The sequence below is a fragment of the Gavia stellata genome, chromosome 14 (assembly GCF_030936135.1).
Source record: "Gavia stellata isolate bGavSte3 chromosome 14, bGavSte3.hap2, whole genome shotgun sequence".
Lineage (NCBI taxonomy): Eukaryota > Metazoa > Chordata > Aves > Gaviiformes > Gaviidae > Gavia > Gavia stellata.
In genome coordinates this window covers 2420601-2443173 of record NC_082607.1, presented here as the reverse complement: position 1 = coordinate 2443173, position 22573 = coordinate 2420601, and the positions used below count along the sequence as shown (strand labels likewise).

At 47.8% G+C, this 22573-nt stretch overlaps 2 protein-coding genes across 2 annotated transcripts in view; one reads left to right on the top strand and one right to left on the bottom strand.

Moving 5' to 3' along the window:
* SH3BGRL (SH3 domain binding glutamate rich protein like) overlaps positions 1-225 on the bottom strand; it is a 35510-nt gene extending 35285 nt beyond the window's left edge. The window contains exon 1 of the mRNA XM_059824318.1: positions 122-225. Within this exon, the coding sequence (XP_059680301.1) occupies positions 122-166 (45 nt within the window). The 5' untranslated portion in view covers positions 167-225. The remainder of the gene's footprint in view (positions 1-121) is intronic.
* A 12538-nt stretch (positions 226-12763) lies between these two features.
* On the top strand, positions 12764-21688 carry HMGN5 (high mobility group nucleosome binding domain 5). The gene is made up of 6 exons (XM_059824469.1): positions 12764-13012; positions 14389-14418; positions 14933-14962; positions 15842-15892; positions 19548-19691; positions 20998-21688. Exons 1-6 carry the CDS (start codon positions 12998-13000, stop codon positions 21043-21045), a joined length of 318 nt encoding a protein of 105 aa, XP_059680452.1. The 5' UTR covers positions 12764-12997; the 3' UTR covers positions 21046-21688.
* The last annotated feature ends 885 nt before the right edge of the window (positions 21689-22573 follow it).

Genomic DNA, 22573 nt, shown 5'->3' with positions numbered 1-22573 from the left:
AGCCCGGCTGCCCCAGCCTCTCCTCACGCCGCCCGCCGGGCGAGGGGACCCGAGGGGAGCCCGCACCCGCCCCGGCCCCCCGCCCTCCCGCCCGGTACAACTTTCCCGGAGCGCCGCTCACCGCCGTGGAGCCGGAGGAGGAGGCGATGTAGACCTTGATGACCATGCTGGCAGCGGAGGCGGCGGGACGCGGAGCCGGGCCGGGTGGGTGTGTGCGGGCAGCACGGCGAGGCGCGGGCTGGGGCTGAGGCGGCGGCGGGAGGGCGGGAGGGAGGCGGCGGGAGGCCTCGCCCCGCCTCGCCGCGCTCACTGGGCTGCCGGCCCAGCAGTCACCGCCGCCCGGCCCGGAAGAGGGAAAAACGGTTAAAAAAAAAAAAAAAAAAAAAGGAAGAAAGAAAGGGGCGAGGCGAGTTCTCGACGAACCACGCGAGACGTGCGGGGGAGGGGGCGCCCGCGCCATGGCGGGGGGAAGCCCCGCTGAGGCGGCGCGGGGGCGCGGGCGGGGCCGCCGCCTCAGGGAAGGGCGTGAGGAGCGGCGGGGCCCGGGGCGGGCGGCAGCGCCGTGGCAGCGGTCCCCTCCCCTCACGGCCGCCTCCCCTCACGGCCGCCGGGCCGGGAAGGACAGAGCCGTCCCTCGGCTCCGCTGTTGCCGCTCCCCGCCCTTCAGCAGCTTCCCCTGGACGCGGGAAGCTCGCCACCCCTTCGCTCGGGCAGGGGCTGCCCCATTCCCTGCCCGGCCCGTCGTGCGGGCACCTCGCTACCCCAGCGAGGCTGGAGCCAGCCTGCGGCTTCCTCCCGTTACCCTAGCTTGTCACTTGGGGTGACGGAAGACCTTTGGGATGGGTCGATGTTACTGGGCAATGATACTGAGGATTAAGCATTTCCTTTTAAAATTTATTCCAGCCTCAAAATTACTGTCCGAGCGACGTGTCGGCCCATGCCAAAAGACGGACTGCTTGGGCATCCGGCCGAGTTCCTCGCCTTCCCGTGGTTACTGTAATGTCTCTTCCACACAAATAAATCGTCGAAGAAGCACCTATCAGCCCCGCTACCGTGGGTCTGCCCGCTCCTGAGCTGGCCCCTCTGCCTCCCTTCCTCGCCTGCTCTTGCCCGTGCCACGGCCAGGGACCGCCTGCGCGTCTCCGTTAATGCAGGGTACTGGGGCGGGCTGTGCAAGAGGCCCAAAGGGACGCTGCCAGCCATCACGTACTGCAATTCACGGCATGCTATTTCATCATCTGTATTAATTAGGACCACCGGATGAGACCTCGAAGAGTTCTTAATTATTATAGTCATGGTGACACGCTACGTAGGGAAATTTATATTCGGCACCTGTCCTCCACTTGCCTCTCCTACTCCAAATACATATTTTATTACACATTCTGATAGCGGCTTCACAGAAAATGGAAAATCCTTACGGTGGTAAACATAGCAAGCTGAAATTTCACCACCTACAAGCTAAGATGAAAGAAAGATGTTTGTTCTGCTCTTGGCAAAAAGGGGGGGAGGTATTTCTGAAATGATTTTTCCAAACAAAATAAGCCTGCCTGTTTCAAATGACCATGTGTTTTTTCTAACCACAGACATGACTTTTTAAAAAACCTGTTGAATTAAAACGTTTATCTAATTAAGTGACATATACTTGTTTTATTAAGTTGCCAATAGTAAAGGAAAGAACTCTTTTGAGGATGACATGCCTAATTTTGCTATTACTTACGATACTTATCTGAATCTTTGAGACTGTCATGAGATGTATGTATGTTTTGCAAAAGCAGTAAACCAAATTTATTTAGGATATTGGTACACAACAAAAATTCCCTGGTTCAGGGGATTTCAAAATTTAATAAAAATAAATGGTGTACTTTTTAATCTCTTTAAAACAAACCGAGTTAAGTCCAGGAGATTAAAATTCTTCAGGGAATGTTTCTTCAGATGTGTTTGTACAGCCCCTTCACGTCTGCTTGAGAAATGCGCTGATAATTCCCGTTTCCTCCGAAGCACCACGCTATCTGCCAGTCTGCAATCTGATCCATGGCAAGCAACCCTAGAGGTAGCAACCACAGCTTATCAGAAAGAATGAAAAAATGCAGGTGGAGAAGGGGATAGATAGCTTTATTTGAACTTTGGGCTCACTTGTCATTCTGCTGGCTGGCCGCTGGCTCTCTGGCCCGCTCTCCTCTCCTCGTAATGCACTTCAGCTCCTCGGAGTTGAAATTCTTCCGGAGTGGGCTGCACCTTGTCTTTCTGCCTACTAAAAAAACTGGTATAATCATTACCCTCAAAAGTGCACTTTAGAAGGCATTTTATCTTCATGAAAGAAGATTTATTAAGTTAAGAGCAATACATGAATTGGGTATTATTGAAACGACTAGGTTTTCTTGACTCATAATAGTAAATTTTCTACTCTGTTGGCAGAAAAGCGCAGTGTTTTCTATTCCCAGGCTACTCATGTAAAATCCATGCTATTATTTTTGTTTTCACTATTAAACAGTTGTGAAGTGTTTAATTATCCTTCTCAAGGTAGATCAAAACCTCAAACAAAATGAACTAATTGATATTATGCCTCTAAGAGGAAAACCTCCTGTTCCGGTGCAGCCAACAAAACAATATGTGTGTAATATTTAGCGATGATTGTTGTCTCCTTGATTCCTTTGTGCACTTGCTGTAGCGTGTGTTTGTACAAGGCCATCTTTTCAGGCTGCATCTTTTATTACTGCCTCTTTCGCTAGAAGGAAAGCTAAACAGTTGAATTTTGGTTTAGATTATTTTGTATGTTTTGAAGCAGCCATACTAAGTCAGTGGCAGCACTGGCACTGACTTCAGTGGCAGCAGTGCGAGTGCTCCCGATGGGGAGCCCAATGGTTTGCCCACCCCGGAGTCATCCAGGGATTTCGGATAAAGACGTTGCCAGTAGTGGCAAAGATCTACTCGCTTTTTTCTTAAACCACAGACAAGGATGGGGGCTTCTGAGTACTGGCAAATTAAGCTATTTTACAAATCTCACAATGAAAGATATTACACTAATCAACTGCAAAATCCCTCTGGTACAAAAGGTCAGGAAGCACATGTGCTCCACATGCTCCACGGCTTCTTCATAACCACGGAGAGAAATACATCCAGAATTCAGCTGCAAATATTTGGCAAGTAACATGAGAATGTGCCAGGTTTCATTCTCTGACTGTGCTTGCAGTATTGCTAGAGATGATCCGGATCTGTCTGAACTCCTGAAATGGAGGAACGTGTGATCGGTAAGACGTCAGCTCAGTGCTCTTGATAGGAAATAAGAAATCTATGCTTCATTTCCAATCCCGGCCTACCGAGCTTGCCAATAACTGAAGCTAGAAGGCAAACGGTGACTCAGAGCATGTCTTCTACCTTCACCCGTGCTCTGCAAGAGCCATGTCCTGCTACAGCCTGTGCCAGGGCACTGCTGATCTATGGTGGGTGGAAACTCCCCTGCTCCAACATGCTCGTGGGAGAGGGTGGGGAAGTCCGGGAGATCTGCTTCTCCTCCTCCTTCTCGTTTGGAAACGGAGCAAGGCCGTGTTTCCTTGTTTTCGTGTATCATTGTGCAAGACACCTGGCAGCTGGTGCATGAGGAAGTGAACCACGCTGCCCGTAACAGGGCACCGGGCGTTACTGCTTTTCGTCTGTTGATTACCTCTGCGACGGAACTAGCGGAGTTCTGCTAACATCCCTCGGGATATACAGGTGTGTACCTGTGTGACATACAACACAACATGAACCAGCATCCACTCCTGGATGAACGGGTGCCACTTTGTGCAGGGTGTGCGCCATACCAAACGCATCCCTCGGAATCATGGCTAAGACTATTTAAGGGAAAGAGGAGGATCACAGCAAGGCTGAAAGCACCGTCCCTGGCACCAAAGCCGCCTCGCATAGCTCTGGGGGCAGTTCGAAACCCGCCCGTTCGGCCGCCGCCGGAGGGAAGCGGCGGCACCACCCGCCCGGCCCCGCCGCGGGCTGCTGGGGCGCGCCCCCTGCTGGAGCGCGGCGGCGGTGCCGCCGCCGGCGCGGGGCCCCGGCCCCTGGGGGGGAGCAGGAGGAGGAGGAGGAGGAGGAGGGCTGGGCGGGGGGCCGTCGGTCAGCTGGGAAGCCTGCGGTGAACTGCAGGTTACGGGGGCATCGAACGGTGCCCACTGCGTCTGCCGACCCCTTTGTCAAGGCTGGATTCGGCCTGGGGCGAAAGAGCAGGGCTGGTGCTGGAGGAGCAGCCTGTGTGCAGGGGATGCAGATGTAACCTTCAGTTTGATTCTTGCCTTGCAAAGAAAGGCAGAATGGGTGACTTTAATGTTGTTAATAACGTGATATTGTTCTGACAGTTCAGCGTTTATGGAGCTAAAGCTGCCTGAAGTAACTCCTGGGCTGCCTCCGCATTTGTGCTGTGGTTGGGATCCGCAGCGCGCTCTCAAAGTCAATCTCCCAGCGGTAGGTACCGTGCTGTGACGTGCTGGCGGCGTGCAGCAGCCTTGCGGCGGGCTCGTTTGATGGCATTTGGATGAAATCAAGCTGGAGGATGACTCCAGGTACTACACGCACATGCACTGCAGCAACTGCGAAACGTTATGTCGTGTGGGTCCTCTGCACCGACTGTTTTGCTTTACGGGTTTGCTCCTCTTGCACCCCACTATCTGCCAGAACCGATCGGGGCAGGTTTGCCACCAAGCCTGATCCAAGACAAAGACCGGACAGCCCTTTCAGATATTTTTGGCAGAGTACATCTTATGCATAAAAAAAAAACCAACTAAACTGAAGCCAGAGGTGCCAACTGGCCCAAGGGCTGGAGGTTCTGCATTTCTGCTCCGGCAATGCGTTTGCACTGGCAGCAAGACCGCAGCAGAAGCTACACTCTTGCCAGGATCACCTGCTCGGCCAGCGCTGGGTATCAGCAGCCAGAGCCCAGATCCTGCTCCAGGTCCCCGCTGCTGCCTGCACAGCCGGCCAGGCTGCAACACGATTGTTGACAGCAGCGTTACAGGGCTCAGTACAGCAGCCGGAGTGGGGATTGTCACCGTTCCCTGCCCCTGACACCTTCCCACGTCCCTCTGCTAACTTCCATCCAGAAAGGGGCTGGCCATGCCCAACTTCACACTCAGCGTTTAATCTCTCCTTTCCCTTGCGCTCCGGACCGGCTGGCCGGCCTACCGGCTCCGAGCCACCGCCCATCCCTGGCTCTGACAAGCCCTGTGCACCTTCCTGAAGTGCCCTTAGTTACCCTGAAGTACTCGAGGGAAATGCATGGAAGGGAATGCTACAGGTAGCAGGATTTCAGCCAGAATAACAGGAATACTCACTTGTAATGCCTTTTTAGGCCAGTTTGTTCAACTGGGCATTCACAAAGGACTGCTGCCCTGAAAGGCAGGAGATACAATCCAGAAGCCTGCCAACACCCTTGCCTGGTCCCTGGCTCCTGCCGACTCAGGATCCGGGCTGCACAGAACACATTTTTCTGCTCTGAATGCTAAATCCTGCCTTCCCGGAGCCCATCCAGCGAGAAACCTGCAGTTCGTGCTTGCTGTAAGCTCAGAGCAAGCTGAAAGAAGGGGAAGTGGAGCTGCAAATCAGTACATGATGCCTGCCGTGCCATTGTTTGATGAGAAGATTTTCCATACTTGGAGATCATCAGTACATTCACAGTTGAAGAGGGCTTGGGGTTTCCTAGGACCGAGACGGTTTTGGTCAAAGGGTCCACTCCCAGGCTTGCTCTCTCCTTTCCCTCTCCTCGTGTTCTGGGCATCTTCAAATGGCTGTTGGAAAGACTTGTTAAAAAAAAGAGCGCTGAAGGTAGCATGGCTTTGTAAAACTTTGCCCTGCTTACTTGGTCACAACCCGAGTGCCGAGTCTCCCCGGGAATGGATTTTAAAAGCTGGTGGCATCAGCCCTCTCCTAAGGCTGCTTGTGGAAGCAGTTTTAAAGGAAGGCTTACACACTTCTGTGGGTGCGGTGAGGACCATCTGGCAATGGTTAGTTTGTTATTATTTGCTTTCTCAATTTCTTCTAACCCTTACGGAGGCTTCAGCACGAGACAGATCCTCAGACGAGCTTGTGAGTTCCTGTCTGGGAACTTCCCCAGCCTCCTCCACAATAAACGCAGATGCAAAAAAACTCATTTGGGTTTTCTGCTCCAATACTGTCTTTTCTACATATTCCTTTTATATCTCAATAGCTGATTTGTTCTAGAAAACGTCTTTCAGGCTTCCTGCTCCTGACGAAACTGAAAAATTGACTTGTTATGCTTTGTAAGTCTTTTGGCTAGTTGTGTGTCAAACTCTGTTTTTTACACAACCATTTTTACATTTTGCTTCTTTATAATCTTTTCTGTTTTCCTCATTAAAACACAAATCAAACTTTCTGAAGGATGCCTTCTTGTTTCTGATAGCCTCCCATGACCTGCCTTGTAGCAGTGTTTGATTTTTTAGTCGAATTTTTACCTGTGCTTGATCCTCCTATGCACCTTTTCAACAGGTGATAGGCATTTGGTCAGAGCTTCCAATGTGAAGTCTTTCCGTAGTCTCCATGCTGCATAAAACCTGTTTATTCTTTTAGCCAGCCCTTTCAGCTTTTTTCAAGAAGCCTTCTCGCTGTTACAGAGTTCCCCTTTCCAAAATGAAGAACAACAGGGGATTTCTTTGGCTTTTGTTGCTCTGATCAGAGCGGTGACTCTTAAGTACATAATGGTCACTGGTTCAAAGACTGATTAGTTAGATCCTGTTCTCTGCCCTCAACCAAATCAAGAGTTCCTTCTCCTTTCTTGGCTTCCCTGACCAGTTACTCCATGAAAAGTCATTAATAACATCTAACCATTGGCACTCAGACGTAACACCTACGTGGTCTACACCGAGACATTGGATGTTTCCCATTGCAGTTGTGTTTTCTGCCCTTGCTGCCTCCCTTGTTTTCATCACCTCTTACTTAAGTCAGCCGATGGAATCAATCCAATGTTACAATGGCAGTAGACATTGCCACTGATTTCTATGTTGAGAAGTCACCAAACCTGTTAATAATCTGCCTTGTGTTAGGTAAGGAAACATATTTTCTGGTTTATAATGCCAGATTGCACATCTCTCCTAGAATGGAGTGCACCAGACCCCAAAGGTGCCTGCTTTCCTCTGCCAACTGTGGAGGGAGTTCAGACGACTCACTCAAATGTAAACATCTGCTTTTGGATAGATGAACCCTGCCTGTAGCTCCCTGGAAGTTCTTCTTGGTTTGCAGATTATATTATTTACGCACCCCAGTAGGGCATTTGCATTTTTTGCCACCATGCGACCTCGCAATAAAGGTGTATCCCAGTTTTGGGGACAGGGCTCCGTCCAATGCTTCATGCAAGGCCAGGAACTGGCAACACTTCACCCACACACGTGACTCCGGCCGCTCTTCAAACTTGCTTCTCTCTTCTCCCGTGCACTAACATAACTTCATATTTTTGAAGAGAGACAATTGTTACTGTAATGGCAGTCATCACGCGTTTCAGACCTGTACAGCGGCGCATGCCATGCGAGAATTGTGGAGGAAAAGGCAAATAAAAGACAGTGCTGGCAACTGATCAGCTGATGAAACTACTTGTTTTTCTTTTGTGCTTTTTCTGGCTTCATTTCAGTAGTAGTCTTAGTTTTGACTGCTTTTCCAAATTACATCTTCTTTTAAGGAACCCAAACTGGAAGAAATAACTGAAAGACAAAACTTGCTGCTGACAGTCTGCTTGTCTGAGTGCAATGGACTGAAATTTCTCCTTATCTGTATTTCGTGTTTAATAAAAGTCTGTGTTTACTTTGGTTCCTGCAGTCATCCCCTTTACTATCGGGGACTAGGTAGGAAGCTGTAGCCAAGCCAAAAGGTTTTACTGAAGTAAAGATGAACAAATAGACCCAATGTGAATCCTAAACCAACCAACAGACTTACACCTTCATGTTCCCAAGTTAATAAGCACTAAATGTTTCATTGCAATCAGTACTGAGTTTGACACATAAATCAATTTTTACCCAGGACAAACCATAAAACCACCCAGGACAAACCATAAATTAACCAATCACAAACATCTTCTATAAATCGATAATCCACTCATCTCAAAAGCTATTTAAAATAAGGCCAACGGACACCTTAAATGCCAGGTACATAACATGAAAATGTGCTTTGTGATATTTTGCCACAAAACAACATACGTATTACCATCGATTACTTGCCATATGTGCCACGACTAAGAGCACATACAGAATCCTAATTTCCCTTGCCTCTGAACTCGTGATTACGGGGCGGTTGCATAGTTAGATGAACCAGGTTGAGAGCCGAATGTGACCAGAGCCCACATCATGCTTGCTTCTGGTTTAACAGAAGATGTCACGGCAGACGTCAGCAAGGTAGTGAGGGCAGCCTCGCCATGCCATCAGCCACGCTGTCAGCACCCACGGATGCGTCTCATCCACCCTTCTGATTCCAGAGATAGTGGTGTTGAAGAACGGCGTAATCACTGTACCTTCAGTAAGACCAAGTCTTTACGCATTAGAGACGAATTGGGGAATAAAATGCCTTGGGTCTGAACAGCATGACAGCGAGAGCTGCAAGACTACTGAGATCCCATGGTGGAAAGAAATCTCCTAATGTTCAAAACTCACATGATTTTCAGCACAAAGGAATGAGAAAGCAACATATATCTAACCGCCTATTTGGGGAAGGCTAGAAGTCAGTTACCCAAGAGTGACTTTGGTGTATTATGCCTTTATTCAGGAATATCTTGATCTGCTTCAGTTCAAGAAGGTGATCTAGGAGAACATTCATTGAGTACGACAGATCTCTGACATCCGGAACAGGCTCTCCTCCTCTGCAGGACATTCTTGCCTTGGGCAACAGCAGGAATATCTACATGAGATACTGTCAACCAGCAAACATCTTGAAAACCATCCAACATGCAAGATGTGGTTAACAGCACCTTGGAGGATGTTGGAGAGATGTAGATCCCTGAGACGAGTGGTCAATAGACACAGAGCAACCAGGAGTCAGACCGCTGGGGTATCAAAATCGAGTTGACTGAGTCTTGCCTGATTTTGCATAGATTAAAGGTCAAAAACTGGACTGAGTTGTGATAGTTTCAGTCTGAAAGTATTTTCAGGCACTTAGGTTGTTTGTAAGTTCCCAATTTTCTAAATATTACTCAACATTTGAGCATTGCTCTAAGTTTAGTGTGGGGTGTTCAGACTGACTATTCAGATGCTGGCTGTGTTGGTTAGTTTTGTTTTGACACAGTCCTGTCTTTCTGTTTGTAGACTGGATGTTTTTTACCTCTGGAGTCAATAACCCGGTTCGAATACCTATGCTTATAGAAGCAGAATTCAAATTTTAGCATGAAGTTTTCTCATGCAAACAGTAGCACAAAAAAGATTAATTTCTGGTTTGTTGCTACAAACCAATGCTCCAGAAGAAACTTATTCTCCTAGGCCTAATTCGTCAAAAAGGTGTAACTGGTTAGTTTTGTACCGGCAGCCTATGTGCCAGATTAGGTGTACCAGTCCGTGCCATTCTAACGTGTCATCAAATCCGTTTTGTCTTTCCACGCTCAATGTAAAGTTACTGTACAGACATAAAGCCACTGTGAGCTCCATATGTGTGGGGTGGCTAATGTCGTAGTGAGTCTGCTCCCTGGCTGGATCGGATTCGTGCTGCTGCTTTAACGATGGTGGAACCACGGCCTCCTTTGCTTTTACACCGAGGATGAACAGCAAGGACACATGGCCATGCACGTCAACACTTCTTTTACCTGCTGCTTGGGTTTGGTCACGAATAAACACGCAGCTACTTTTGTGGTTTAGAAGAAAATTCAACCAGCCATGGCCACCTCCCTGTTGAATTGCTAGGTGGCTTCCTGTTCTTTCCAGTTATTATTGCATAAAGGAATATTTAATTGCTCCTTCCACTTGGCCTGAAGGAAGGGTGTTTAGAATGTCCATAGGCTACAACCTAATTTTCTGTAAGTCTGCATCATAGCAGCCATTTATACTTTCAGCATAACAGTATCTCACAGCAGTTTATCCTATCTCTTCAGAGGGAAGTGATCTTCTAACTAATGATTATTAAGTGTTTTAATGAACATTCTTCAAAAAGTCAAAATGTTTGAAAAAATGCAAAGGTGAAAAAGGCAGCCTAGCAAATATAATGCAAAAATTAGTAGTGAATTTTAAATCTGTGCTTAATTTGCAGTGCACATTCTGATCCAAACTTTCAACCAAATTGCTTGTAATGCAAGTTGTTCAGGAGAAGATGTTGACAGACTCTTCAACAAATTCCTGTTTCTTTTCCACAAATGTACAAAGACTTCTCACAGAATATAGAAAGAGTGAAACAATAACTGCAGGGAGACAGGCGAAACCTTTCAAGGCAACTGACAAAGGCAACTGAAGCACAAACCTTGCTGGTAATGGAGAACTGCTGCTATTGGACACAGACCCTTGAAAGAAGACCAAGAGCTCTTGAAATGTGTTTTTGACAATTTTTAGTCCAGAAGATGGAGAAAACTATTGGAAACGCTATTTAAAATCTTGATTAATACAGGAGAACTTGAAGGTGGCATGGTTAACAGGTAATGAGAGAGAAAGAAAGAAACCCATTGATACAGGAACGTTCTATTTATACAGATTGGAAGTAAGAGCAAAACAAAAGAAAATCTTATTACTGACAGAAGAGGAGAACAAATAAAGGCAGGCACAAAAAGAGCTGTGCCTTCTTTGCTTCAGCCTTCAAATAAAGTGAATTGCCACCAGTTACTAAACCCGACCCTTTGAGGAAGATGACAGCAACAGGTAGCAGCAGGAAAGAACAGACTAAATTGCATTTGGTTATGCGGTTACGCTGAGGTCGGCAGTGCCTGGAAAACGCGCTCCCAGCATTTAGAAGGCCAGGCACAGACATGTTTGAATAATTTGTGTGTATCAACAAAAAAATCATGGCGTTTGATGGTTCTACATTGACTGGAGGAAGGGCGAGAAAGGTGGACCCGTGGATGGAAAACTGCTCAGCTTAACTCCCAAGTCTGGGAAGATTTAAAAACTACCGACGTACGAGCACTTTGAGAATGAGGCAACGTAAAAAGCGACAAATCAAAAAGTCACCGTGAATTTGTCGAGAAATGGGGGAACAGCTGTTCAGACAGCAGCACTGAAAGGGATCCGGGGATTACGGGGGATCAGAAAAAGAAATCTGAACCAACATGGTGATGCTGTTGCAAAGTCGGCAAGTGCCACGCTGAGATAGGTTACTTAATCGACCTGAGTGTTGGGTGTAGATGTAAGGAAGAATGCGAAGTTGAGAAGAGTCTGGAGCAGCCCAAGAATGATAAAAGGTTTAGAAAATACGGCCTATGAGATCACGAGACCTACGAGAATTTGTTTAGTCTAGAAAAATGAAGTTTAAGGGAGACTACAGTAATGTTATGTGCAATGATACAGTATCTAAAATGTTAAGTGTCGATTGATGCTTATTAATTAATTGTTCTTTGTATCTGCTAAGACACTGGGCAAAGAAACTTAAATTCACCACCAAAGTACAGTTTAGATGCTGGGGAGAACTTTGTGGTTTTAAGGACAGTTGAGCGCTGAGACAGGCTATCTAGGAAGACTGCAGAATCTCCTTTATTGTAGGTTTTTAGAAAGAGATTAGAGCGGCTTTTGGCAGGAATAGCCACACCTCAGAGCAGCAGCTCCTGCTTTAAGTCTTAGTTGCAAAGCCCTTTGGTTTTAAAGGTGGTATTAATACACGCCTTGTGCTTTCCCCGAAGAAATGTACAAAATAGATGGCAGAAACCCTGATGGAAATTGTGGTTATGATGGCAACAAGAGCAAATTTCCCTTAATGCGTGCAGAAGTCTGACACTTTACCTTACGGCCTACCTCAAACTCATAGGCCCAGCTCCAGGAAAGATCTCACGTGCTTTAGCCGAGACATAACAGACCAAAAGGCAACTTAGAGCCAAAACTGGTCCCGAAAACCCCTGCCCAGCTGTCGCCCAGCCCCAGAGGCAGATACACCCTATGGTCACCCCATTTTTACCCCGCGGGGCCGGGGCGCACAAAGGCCGCAGCCCCCTCGGCTGGCTGAGGTAACCCGGGGGGTTTGGCGGCCCCTTCCAACAGGTACCACAAAGGCGGGAGATGGCGGCCGCCGCCGGCCGGCCCAGCTCCCCCCCCCCCCGGCCTCTGTCGCCGACCGCCCTCGGCTGCCAGGCCGCAGCGCCCCGCGGCATGGCGGCCCCCGCAGCCCCGCGCGGCGGGAGGCGCGGAGCCGCCGCCGAGGCGGCCATGTTGTCGTCCTGCGGCCTGTGGTAACTTTCGGGGAAGTTTCTTTCCCGGCCTCTGGGGGGAACGCGGGGAAGCAGCGGCGGGGGAGGGGGGGGGGGGTGTGCGTGGAATCTGCGGTCGCCGGGGCAGGAGGCGGCGTGCGCGGAGGCGCTGGGAGAGGCGGCGGGCCGCGGGCTGCCCCCGCTCCGCCTCACCTCCCCGCCCGCCGCGGGCCGCGCTCGGGCTGCCGGCGGCGCCCTCCCCGCCGCGGCGGCGGCGCCGTATTCACCGCGCGCTTTAGGCCGGCTCCGCTGCGCAGACAGCGTAGAGAGCCGCCGTCCCTCCGTCTGCGAGCGTCTCTCGCGCTACGGCCGCCGCCCCGCCTCCCGCGCCCGCGCCCCGCCTCCCGCGCCGCTGCCCGCGCTCCCATTGGCCGCCGCGGCCGTCACTCGGCGGCTGGGCCCATCTCGCGCTCCCCATTCATGCAGTTTGGTTGCGTGTTGGTGTATTTTACTGTTTGCAATAAAGAGGGGGGGATTTTTTTTTGTTCAGTTTCTGCTGCAATTAACTCTTGGTCCCTTATACATCTTTCTTTTTTTTCTTTTTTTTTTTTTTTTTGCAATTTTGCAGGACGGTTGAAACAGTTTTTTGCTGGTTACATTTATTTTTTATATCTCTCTATATATTTTGCAATCAACTATTAAGGTGCAACTATGCCCAAAAGAAAGGTAAGTACAAAAAAAAAAAACAACAAAAAAGGGGGAGACAGATGGGGAGCGAAGGGGAGAGATTAAAGCGGCGTTTGCAGGATTACCCGTAAATTTTTGCGCGCGCGCGTGTGTGTCTATGTGGAGTTTTTCGCGTTTTTAATTTTTTGTCTGTGTCCTAAAGCGGAGCCGCGACCGGAGGGAGAGGGCTGGGGCGTGTGCGGGGGGCTGCTGGGGGCGGGCAGGGGAGCCTGCGAGTTCACTTCGGGCTGTTTTGTTTGCGAGGAGAAGGCTGAGCAGTGTCTCCATGCTGGATTACAAACAGCCATAGTGCTGCTGCTGCCCCTGTGGAGAACGCAGGCAGGCAGCGCCAGGCACGGCGGGCTCCGCCGCTCGCCCAGCGCCCAAAACCCCGGGGCCGAGCGGCCCCGGCCCTGCGGGCGCGTTTTGGGGCGGATGGGGCCATTCCCTGAGGGGATTTGGGGCTAAACGGTGCCTCTTTCTCCTGCGTTTGCCTTTGTTCTCCTTTTTTTTTTTTTTTTTTTTTTTTTTTTCCCTCCTCCTCTCCCACTTCTTGTCATACCAGATGGTTGTGCAATGGTAATTTGGAGCCATTAGGCGGCGCAGAATTTGAAACTGTCCTTGAAGGAAAGCGGGGAAGGGATCCACCACCATAATTAGTAACTTTTAGCTCGGTGGGGCCCCCCCCCCTCCTCACGCCGCCTCCCCCCCCCCCCAACTCCTCCTCCGCCAGCCCCCACCCGCCGGCACCGAGGCCGGCCCGGGGCTCCCGCCGCCGCTCGCCGGGGCAGGGGGCCGGCTCGGCCCTCAGGGATCGGCGCGGCCGCGCTGCCCCGCGGCTGAGGAGGCGGCCGCCCCCCCCCACCCCCCCCCCGCCCCGGGCCCCCCCACACCCGCTGGGCGCGCCCGCGGGGCTTCGGCCCGGCCCCGACGCCCCCGGCCCCGCCGACGGCGGGGCCGGGGGCGTCGGGGCCGGGCCGAAGCCCCGCGGGCGCGGCGGGGCCGGGTGTCCGGCATTGTCCTTGCGCGGAGCCGGCGACGACCTTGTTGTGGCAGGTAATTTGGCGGGAACTTTTTAAACGCGGGGACGCCTCGGCGCGGTGACGTCGCCTCGGCCGCCCCGAGGCATTGTGGGAGTTGTAGTCCGTGAGGCGGCGGGAGAAAGGCGGGGGGGGGGGGGGTCCGCCATCGATCCTCCCCTCCCTCTCCCGGCCCGGGGAGCGGGGAAGGGAGCCGGGAATGCGGCTCACCCCCGCGGGCTCTGGAGGGTGGCGTTGGGGGGGTTCCCCGCCCGCCCCCGGGCTCCCCTCAGGGCTCCGAGCCGAGCGCCGGGGATGGCGCCGCCTTCTCACCTCGGTCTCTCGCTTTCCTTGCAGGCTCCAGCTGAAGGCGAGGCAAAGGAGGAGGTAGGAGCTGCTTCTTCGGTGCCATTCCCCACTCCTCTAAGAACTTCTGTGGTGCTCCACGTCAATTACGAGGCCCCCGGGGGTGGGTGCAGGCTCGGGCCCTGCGCCTGGGTTCGGGGTGCCCAGGCCCATACCTTGGCCTGTCGCCTGAGGTGGGCGCCAGGCGTCCCGGGCTGAGGCCAGAGACCGTCGGTTCCAATGGGAACGTGTTCCCTTTAGCCTTGCAGACAAGGGCTCGATGGCAGAGCCTTAACGGCACAACTCCTGGAAGTAAAGAAACTTTATCACTTACTGCCTCAGTGGGGTAAAAGGGCGGCGGCATAGAGTGAGAACTATTGAACAAAGCTGCGCTTCTGGGAAGTCATCGCCATCGTGCCCGTAATTTCATAAATCCTAGAATTTGTATCGGGCTTCATGACGCGGCGTATGTGCCGTGTTACTCTGGGTTGCAGTTCTGAGAAAGCACTGCTTTATATGCTCTCTGAATTTTAGTCACATGTCTTTCTTTACGCAGCCAAAGAGACGGTCAGCTAGATTATCCGCTGTAAGTATCTTTATTTACTCTTTTAATATTACATCACGTGGGATGCTAAGTTCTGGGGGACAGTTACAGAGAAACTGTAACTGGGGTTTTTTCCACCGGTATTGGGAAAAGCATGGTTAGAGTATGGCAATATTTAAAGGTAAAAATCCTATTCTATGTTTCCAACCCTTGAGTATCAACACATTACAGGCTTACTTTCAGACATTTCACGTGAGATACAACATCTGTGTTAGTTAACATTCAGCCTAGACGCATGAGTATCCAGAGTCAAGGAATACTGATTTCAAGATGCATTTGTTCTCTGTAGATCTTTTCCATACAAATACCTGCTCACAGCTCCGTAAATTACCTGCTCTCTCCTTATACTTTGCCCATTGATTTCGCGGGCCCAACTGTTGGGTAAACCGAGACCTAGAGGGTGTAAATCTAGGTCGTGCGGTAGGGTTCAGCCCAAAGTCACAGCCTTAGACAGGCTCTTGGCATCCTTTTCTACCGACACTTTGTGCACCCAGCCCTTTTTTAAGCCATCTTGGAAATGCCAAGTGGATAACGGTTGCTATTTAAAAAAGAAAGTACTTAATTTTAGTGAAAGCTAAGATGTGTATTCATACATAGAGTTATGTCCGAGTGTTAATACCTTTCATTTTTGCCAGCCGCTTGCCTTCACAGCAGACGGTAACACCCAGACACAGTAATGTGCCACTTACTACTACTGTCAGCGTCTGTACCATAACCACTGTAACATAGATGAGGAAATGCGGGTTTGGATAATGAAGTAAATGTACAGAATGAAGCAGACAGTTTTCAAAAGTTACCAACACATTGCTAAAACATTTATAGCATTCATCTGACTCTGATTCTTATGTATGTTTTGTACAGAAACCTGCTCCGCCTAAACCGGAGCCAAAGCCCAAAAAGGCAGCACCTAAGGTAAGTGTTCGAGATCTCTTGAACTGAAGTTACACTTTTCTTTCTTAAGGTGTTTAAAAGGGGAAAAAAAACATCCACAACTAACCATTTTGGTTTTTAGCAATTTTCTTCAAAGATTTAAGTTGAATTATGTGAGTTAAAAGAACGTGAAAGATGTAAAGATAATTTTATCCAGTTCCTAGTGAAGGAACGTGGTAAACTGATCAGATTTTTAAATCATTTGTGGTGAAGCTTTACTGCTTGCCTTGCAAGGCCGTTCTGAAGTTTCATATAATGCATTGTTGGGAAAACGACGCTTTGAATAGAGATCAGAGACTCAATTAGAGAAGGCATTGAAAATCATGCTTTTAATTACAGTTTTTTACTGTGTTTACCTTCAAAGGCACTCTTTTCAGTTAGTTATCAGTTTATCAAATTTTAATCGCTGGAGATAAAGTTCTACATACCCGCTTCCTTAAGCTGGTTATTTTTGGAAATGTCAAAAATATTGGCATATCTGACAGCGTAGTTAAAAAAGAAACTATTTAAAGCTCCTTTGTGCTTTGGAGCAACAGTTTGAAATTTAAAAGGGGACAGTTCTGCAATCCATGAGGTATTTCTTGATACCCCCTTCCTATCACGAACTTCCCCAGCGGTCACAGTTTGCAGTGCTTTTTTTTTTTTAGATCTATTTGTAAATATACAGATTCTATTAGGATTTTGCAGCTTGAGGAAAAAAACAAGAGCAAGTTTTTTACATCTGCATCTTGGTCGTGCAGCTGGATTTCTAGATCCCATTCCGGAGCGGCAGGGGAACCTAGGAACCCTGCTGCTCTGCATTCCTGTGGTGCGAGCGGCTGGCACGCTCCAGATTGCATTTCCCTCTCGTGGCTCTTCCCCCCGGGAAGAGGAGAGCCTACTGCTGGTGGTGGCTCTTCCAGCCCAACCAGCAGAGAGCTGGCTGGGGGATCTAGAAGTCCCGGGCTCAGCCTCTGCTGATGACCCATGCAGAGGTCAGTGCAGTCGCATATGACGCACGTTGTGGGTATTTTTATTTTTATGGAAACATCTCAGGGTTTATACACAAAAGCTGCGTTATCCGAATCCTAAAAGTTGCGAAAATAAGCGTTCAAGACTTAAGGACTGTCAAAACTTAGTTTGGTCCCTTACTGCACAAGCTGTATAGTGCGGTCTCCTTCTGGGATCATGCAGTTCTGCTGGGAGTGGTGCCCTGGTCATTGCCCCCAGTTAGACTGGGAAAGCGTTTGTCCTCTTGCTTCTAAGGTGCTGGTTTGAAGCCAGGATACTTGAGTTGCATTTTTGGCTCTCTAGAGCTCCTAATGCTGGATCAATGTCTGTGCAAAGGGCGATGTAATAAGAATTGTGCAGGCATCTTTAATTCTTGTTTCCCCCAAATGCTTAACTTTGCAGCCATCCGGTTCTTTTGAATGTTTTTTTGTGTGTCAGAATAGATTTCACCTTTTGAACTTACCTGTATTGAAAAACATACAGCTGGGGAAAAAAAGTGAAACACTTTATAAAACACGTGACCTTATTGCTGAACTGATGTTGCCATCTGTATAGAAAAATTATTTGGGAAAATTGATACAGTGGCATTAGCTCAGAACTAGCTGAGAGCATGGAAGAAACTTGGAAATGGAAAAATAACAGTATCTCCTTGGGTATTTTTTTTCCTGGACTCGCTGGGTCGTGGAGTCGTTAGTCGTTAGCTTGTCCCCAGAAGCCACAGATCTTGCAGAACAGAGCAGAGACCTTGGGATCCTCACTCAGCTATGTGCTGCGAGACACTTTCTCTCCGGTTGGTCAGTCCGGCCATAGAAGCCAGTTTTTGTGGATTCTCCTCAAATGCTTTCTTAAGAGGGGCTTTACCAGCAAAGAGTGGGCCATGGAGACTTACGGTTTTTGTAACAACAGAAGTTAATACTTTGTTGTCTTTTTTTCATGGGGTAAGGGAAAAGCTACCCTTCTTCAAACAACCCCAAGTCTAAAAATCCGTTACGGCTTTTATTGGAAGAGCAAGTGACTAACACGCCTGTGCTCGTGAGTTTGGAGCTTACTGGTGCTGCTGGAGGAACCCCTCACAGTGGACTACTTATATGTGCTTCAAAGGTCTGATGAGGTCTGGTCCAGTGACAGAGAACAAACCAGTGCCATAGCAGTAGTGCAATTCTAAATCTTACTGCCAAACAGTATCAGAACACTTGGGTGCTGATACTGCTGTGATATTTATCTTTCTTCTGCCTCTCTTGAATGTTGGAGGACTGTTCAGCCAACGGGGGGGAAAAAGAGTGAGTGGAGGCATACTTTTCTCTCTCCTCCTCTGGCGACTCTCTTCCTTCTCTCGGAAAGAGCCGCTACGTGTGTCTGATAAGTCAGCCCCCAGGGAGGAGGAGAGGCTTTTTGAGAGTGGGCGCACTCCCCCCCTCCCCCCGGGAGAAGGAGGCTGCTAACACCATATTGTAGTAGAGTTTCCCAGGTTGGCTGAAATCCCTCAGCAAGGTCAGACTGGGGAGTGGGAGCTTAGAGAGGAAAGAGACCCTCACCCATTCAAGTGCTACTAACCTCCTGACTTATATTTTCTGCATTATTATAGGATTTGGTGTTAATTTTGGTGAATTTTTAACGATCAGTATCATTGAAGCATCAAGTGACTTTGACCCTTATACTCTGTATCTGAGTTTACCCTTAGCAAGCAGCTCATTTTTAACGTGAATTAATTTTGTACACTAATAAGCGAGGTGTTGAAATAAGAAAGTACACTTTTTGTAACTTCTAGTCACTGAGACAACTCTATCTTCTGACTAGAGATATATATATATTTGGTAATTATCTGTTTATCTTCACTTACCTGTGAGTAGTGGTTTTGCAGATATTTATGGTTCCTTTGTTGGAACTAGATTAATCAAGCAAGGAACTAAGCTAGTTTGCTTAGTGCGGTTACTTATTGGCAGCGAGAGGCAGATCCTCCGAAGTGAAACTAATGAGAGTCGTGCTTTTTACTGTATCGGGGTCGGGATCTGACCTTGCCATATAGAAAACTATTACTACAGAAGTTGTAGCATCAAGTTTTGTTTTGATTTAGCTTGATCCACATATAAGAAACAGCGCTTAAATAATAAATGCAAAGTTCTCGTTGTTATTGAAGTGATGTTGTTAAGCCCCCAGCTTGTTAATCACACAAATGGTTTATTATAGTAAGGAATATTTCTGGCAGGGAAGGGGGAAAGTCCTTTGACTACAGCTTTGTTACAGTTTTCTAAATAGGCATTAATAGCACATCTGAAGTATTCTGGTATTTCCACTAGTTGTACATGTTCCTTTTGTTCTGTGGTATGCCTTTCAGCAGCCCAGCAGAAGTACAGGCCAGTTCAACTCCAACATTTTTTAGCTAATTTAATTGAATGCCTATTTAAAGTAGGAATTCTTTTAACCCCAGCCATGGCTGCTTTTATATTACGCACTTCCCAGTAGCACATTCAGGACAGAATAGAAAGAAAACACTTCTCCTGAGAAACTTTCATCTCATCTTTGTCAATGGGAAGTTCAGTGTGTAGACGCAGGTTGTGTGGACGGTTTTAGAGTTGAGAATTGTGCGTATACAGATGTACGAGGTGGAAATCGGCGTTTACCGTATCACCGTCTGTTTTCTTAACAGAAAGAAAAGGCAGCAAATGATAAAAAGGAGGACAAAAAGGCAGCAACAAAAGGGAAGAAAGGAGCCAAAGGCAAAGATGAAACTAAACAAGAGGATGCTAAAGAGGAAAACCACTCTGAAAACGGAGATACCAAAACTAATGAGGTACTTTAGCTACAGTAAACGTGGGAATAAACACAGAGGTATTGGTAATACATCCGCAGGAGCTAACGGTTGGGCCTCCTTGTCAGAAGGGGGTGTGTTTCGCTGCCGTCCTGTAAAGACAGACCAGCCGCAGTGTCTGCACAGGGCAGCTCCCAGGGAGAGCCTGAAAGAATAGCATTCTCCTTCAAACTCATTCCTGCTGTGTGGTAGAGCCCTTCCACAGGTGGTCTGTGCTATCGTAGTGTCCCTCTCAGGGTTGTCACAAGCACAGCGCAGAATATTTGGGGAGCAATAGAGCTCAGTAAGATTGCTATCCAACCCTGAGCTGACTTTGCGTATCCTCTCTGAACTGCTGGATTGCCTCTTCTGCTCAGCACGGGTTGGTGCTGTGCCAGAAATCTGGTTTTAAGTTTTACACAATTCTTTAAAACAATTCTTCGCCTCAGAACAATTCAACGAGAGATCTGCAAAATAAACTTGGTCTTGTTTCTTGATCTGCAAGCCTCTTTCTTACAGGTTCTTACCATATCAGCTACTTACCTAAGAGCTGCCATTTGCTAGGACTAGGTGCAAGCTTCAGTCAGCTCCTGATGGCCTTGTCCTAGCAGGTCGCTTGCTGATAGTAGCAGCGCAACGTTTGCTACGGGCTCCCTTTGCCCCTGTAGGCACAGACTAGCCTGTTGTGTTCTCTGTTGCTTTTGATTTACAGTGATCTCTCTTCATGTCTTGAGTATCATTATCCAGTTAATGGGTCGTTTATTCTTCCATTTTTAAAACTAATTCAGGAGCTTCTTTCCTAAAAATTAATACAGGGCTAATGTACTTCAAAGAATCTTTGATAGGAGCTTTGCAATTTTCGTGTGTTGACCTAAAAAGTAATAGCAGACACTGTTACAGGAAACAGGTGAGAACCAATTTCCCCGAAGTCTGGACAATAGACAAGTATCGCAGTTTTACGCGTAATCCATACGCTTCCCTGTGACTTATGGAGATGAGGACTTGAACTTTCCCTAGCATATGATTGATCCTAATCTGAAATACGTTCTAAACTTCTGCCTCTTTGGAGGCACTTAATATTCCAAAATTAACTCGATCATCAATTAGTACTCACTTGTGTCTTAATTTTTAGAATTATCAGCCGACATGTTGTTGTGTTGATATTTTCTGTCGGTAGCTGTGCATTCTTGTCTACACAAAATGTTGTCCATGTCTGCGCTAACAAACTGGTCTCTCTTTGATGCTTGTTAGAATGGAATCCGATTAGCATTACGAATAATATTTCTGTTCTTCCCAAACACTTTTATAGGCACCAGCTGCTGAAGCATCTGATGATAAGGAAGCCAAGTCCGAGTAATGTTAACCCTGCCCTATATCTCCATCATTTGGTATCCGTACCTCCATGCTGTATTGTTAACAGAGAGGAATATTTTTATCAACTATTTTATAAATGCAGGTTTTTTTAGCATGAATTTAATTATGGAACATCTTCATCTCGGTTACTTGGGAATTAAATCCCTAACAAACAAAACAAAACAAAGAAAAAAAATCATTGTTTTTAAATTTTGTGATTGTAATAGTTTGTATGGTACATGGAAAGAATAAGTGGTGGTAGCTTTTGACTTCTGTCAGTGTGTCCCTTTTTGTGTAAGTCATGCTTACAGACTTCAGATTTTAATTTTTCCCTTGTATGTGTTGTATGGTTTCTTAAAGTGGGGAGGTCTCAAAACAAATAACCGTGTTAAACATTCCAGTGGTTCTGTGGGTTGCTTTTATAAAGAAGGTGAGCTATTTTCATGAAAAACCTAAGAGCTGGAAATCTGTTGTTTCCCAAATGTAATTTTATTTTGTCAGTTTTGAAAAAAGAAATAAATAAAAGTGTAATCATGTTTTTAAATGAAATACAAACATTTCTTTTAAAAGGGCAGGTTGGTTGTATGTACCCACTGTTAGGAATTTTGCTGGATTTATCTTAATAAAAAAGACTCCTCAAAAGCTGATTGTGGTTTGTTGCTTGTGCTGCAAATGTACTACTGTAAAGGCACCAAATTCCAGAAGACTCGCAGTAGCACAGGGCTTCAGGCTGAGAGAACCGGTGCAGCTAGAAAGCTTTGGGCTGTGGCACGATGAGGGCTTGGGCCCCTGTCTTCTTCAGCTGTGTAAACAGAAGGGACTTTATGGGCCAGCCCCCCAGCAGCTGAACTGGGAGTAGATGATTTCAGTGCAGGCTTACACCAGCTGGGGACTTCAGCCAGCGCCGTCAGGTGAAGGCTGGCCTCGTCCACGCTGGTGCTTACTCAAGGAAAGGTGGGATACTTGGTGTTGTCCAATACGCCTTCAGCATTATAGATGTTATTATAAATTCTGAAGGGTATCGTCTGGTTTCCTTTTATGTGCCTGTTAACCGATTGTGATTTAGAGGGGGTTCCTTCCTCCTAGAAATACTGAATAAGCTAAGAGGCTACCACGTTTGCATCGAGCCCTTAGTAGTACAAAATGGTTTTCCGTTCATGTAGGAACGCTCATGGTCCTGGTTAAAGCGCATACTTCCGTAACTGTTGTTTATAGTTTTCTTCTTTAAATGTGTATTACTCACAAAATGTTTTCTTGGGCTCACTTAGCTTCTCCTAGCATGATAACATGTACGTGTACAGAAGTCCTTTCCGTTAATCCAAGCTTCATTATTTTGGGAGATGACAGCTAGACTAGACGGTAGTTAAATGGGGGTTCGGTATTGGTTTTATCTAGCCTTATTTTCGTTGCTACAGCTATTCTATGCAACTTTTATCAAGGACGCTTCAAATTTTCCTCTGAAAGCCTCCTTTTACATAAAGTCTCTTCACATTGATGACCACATACATTATATATTTAACAAGAACAAAAAT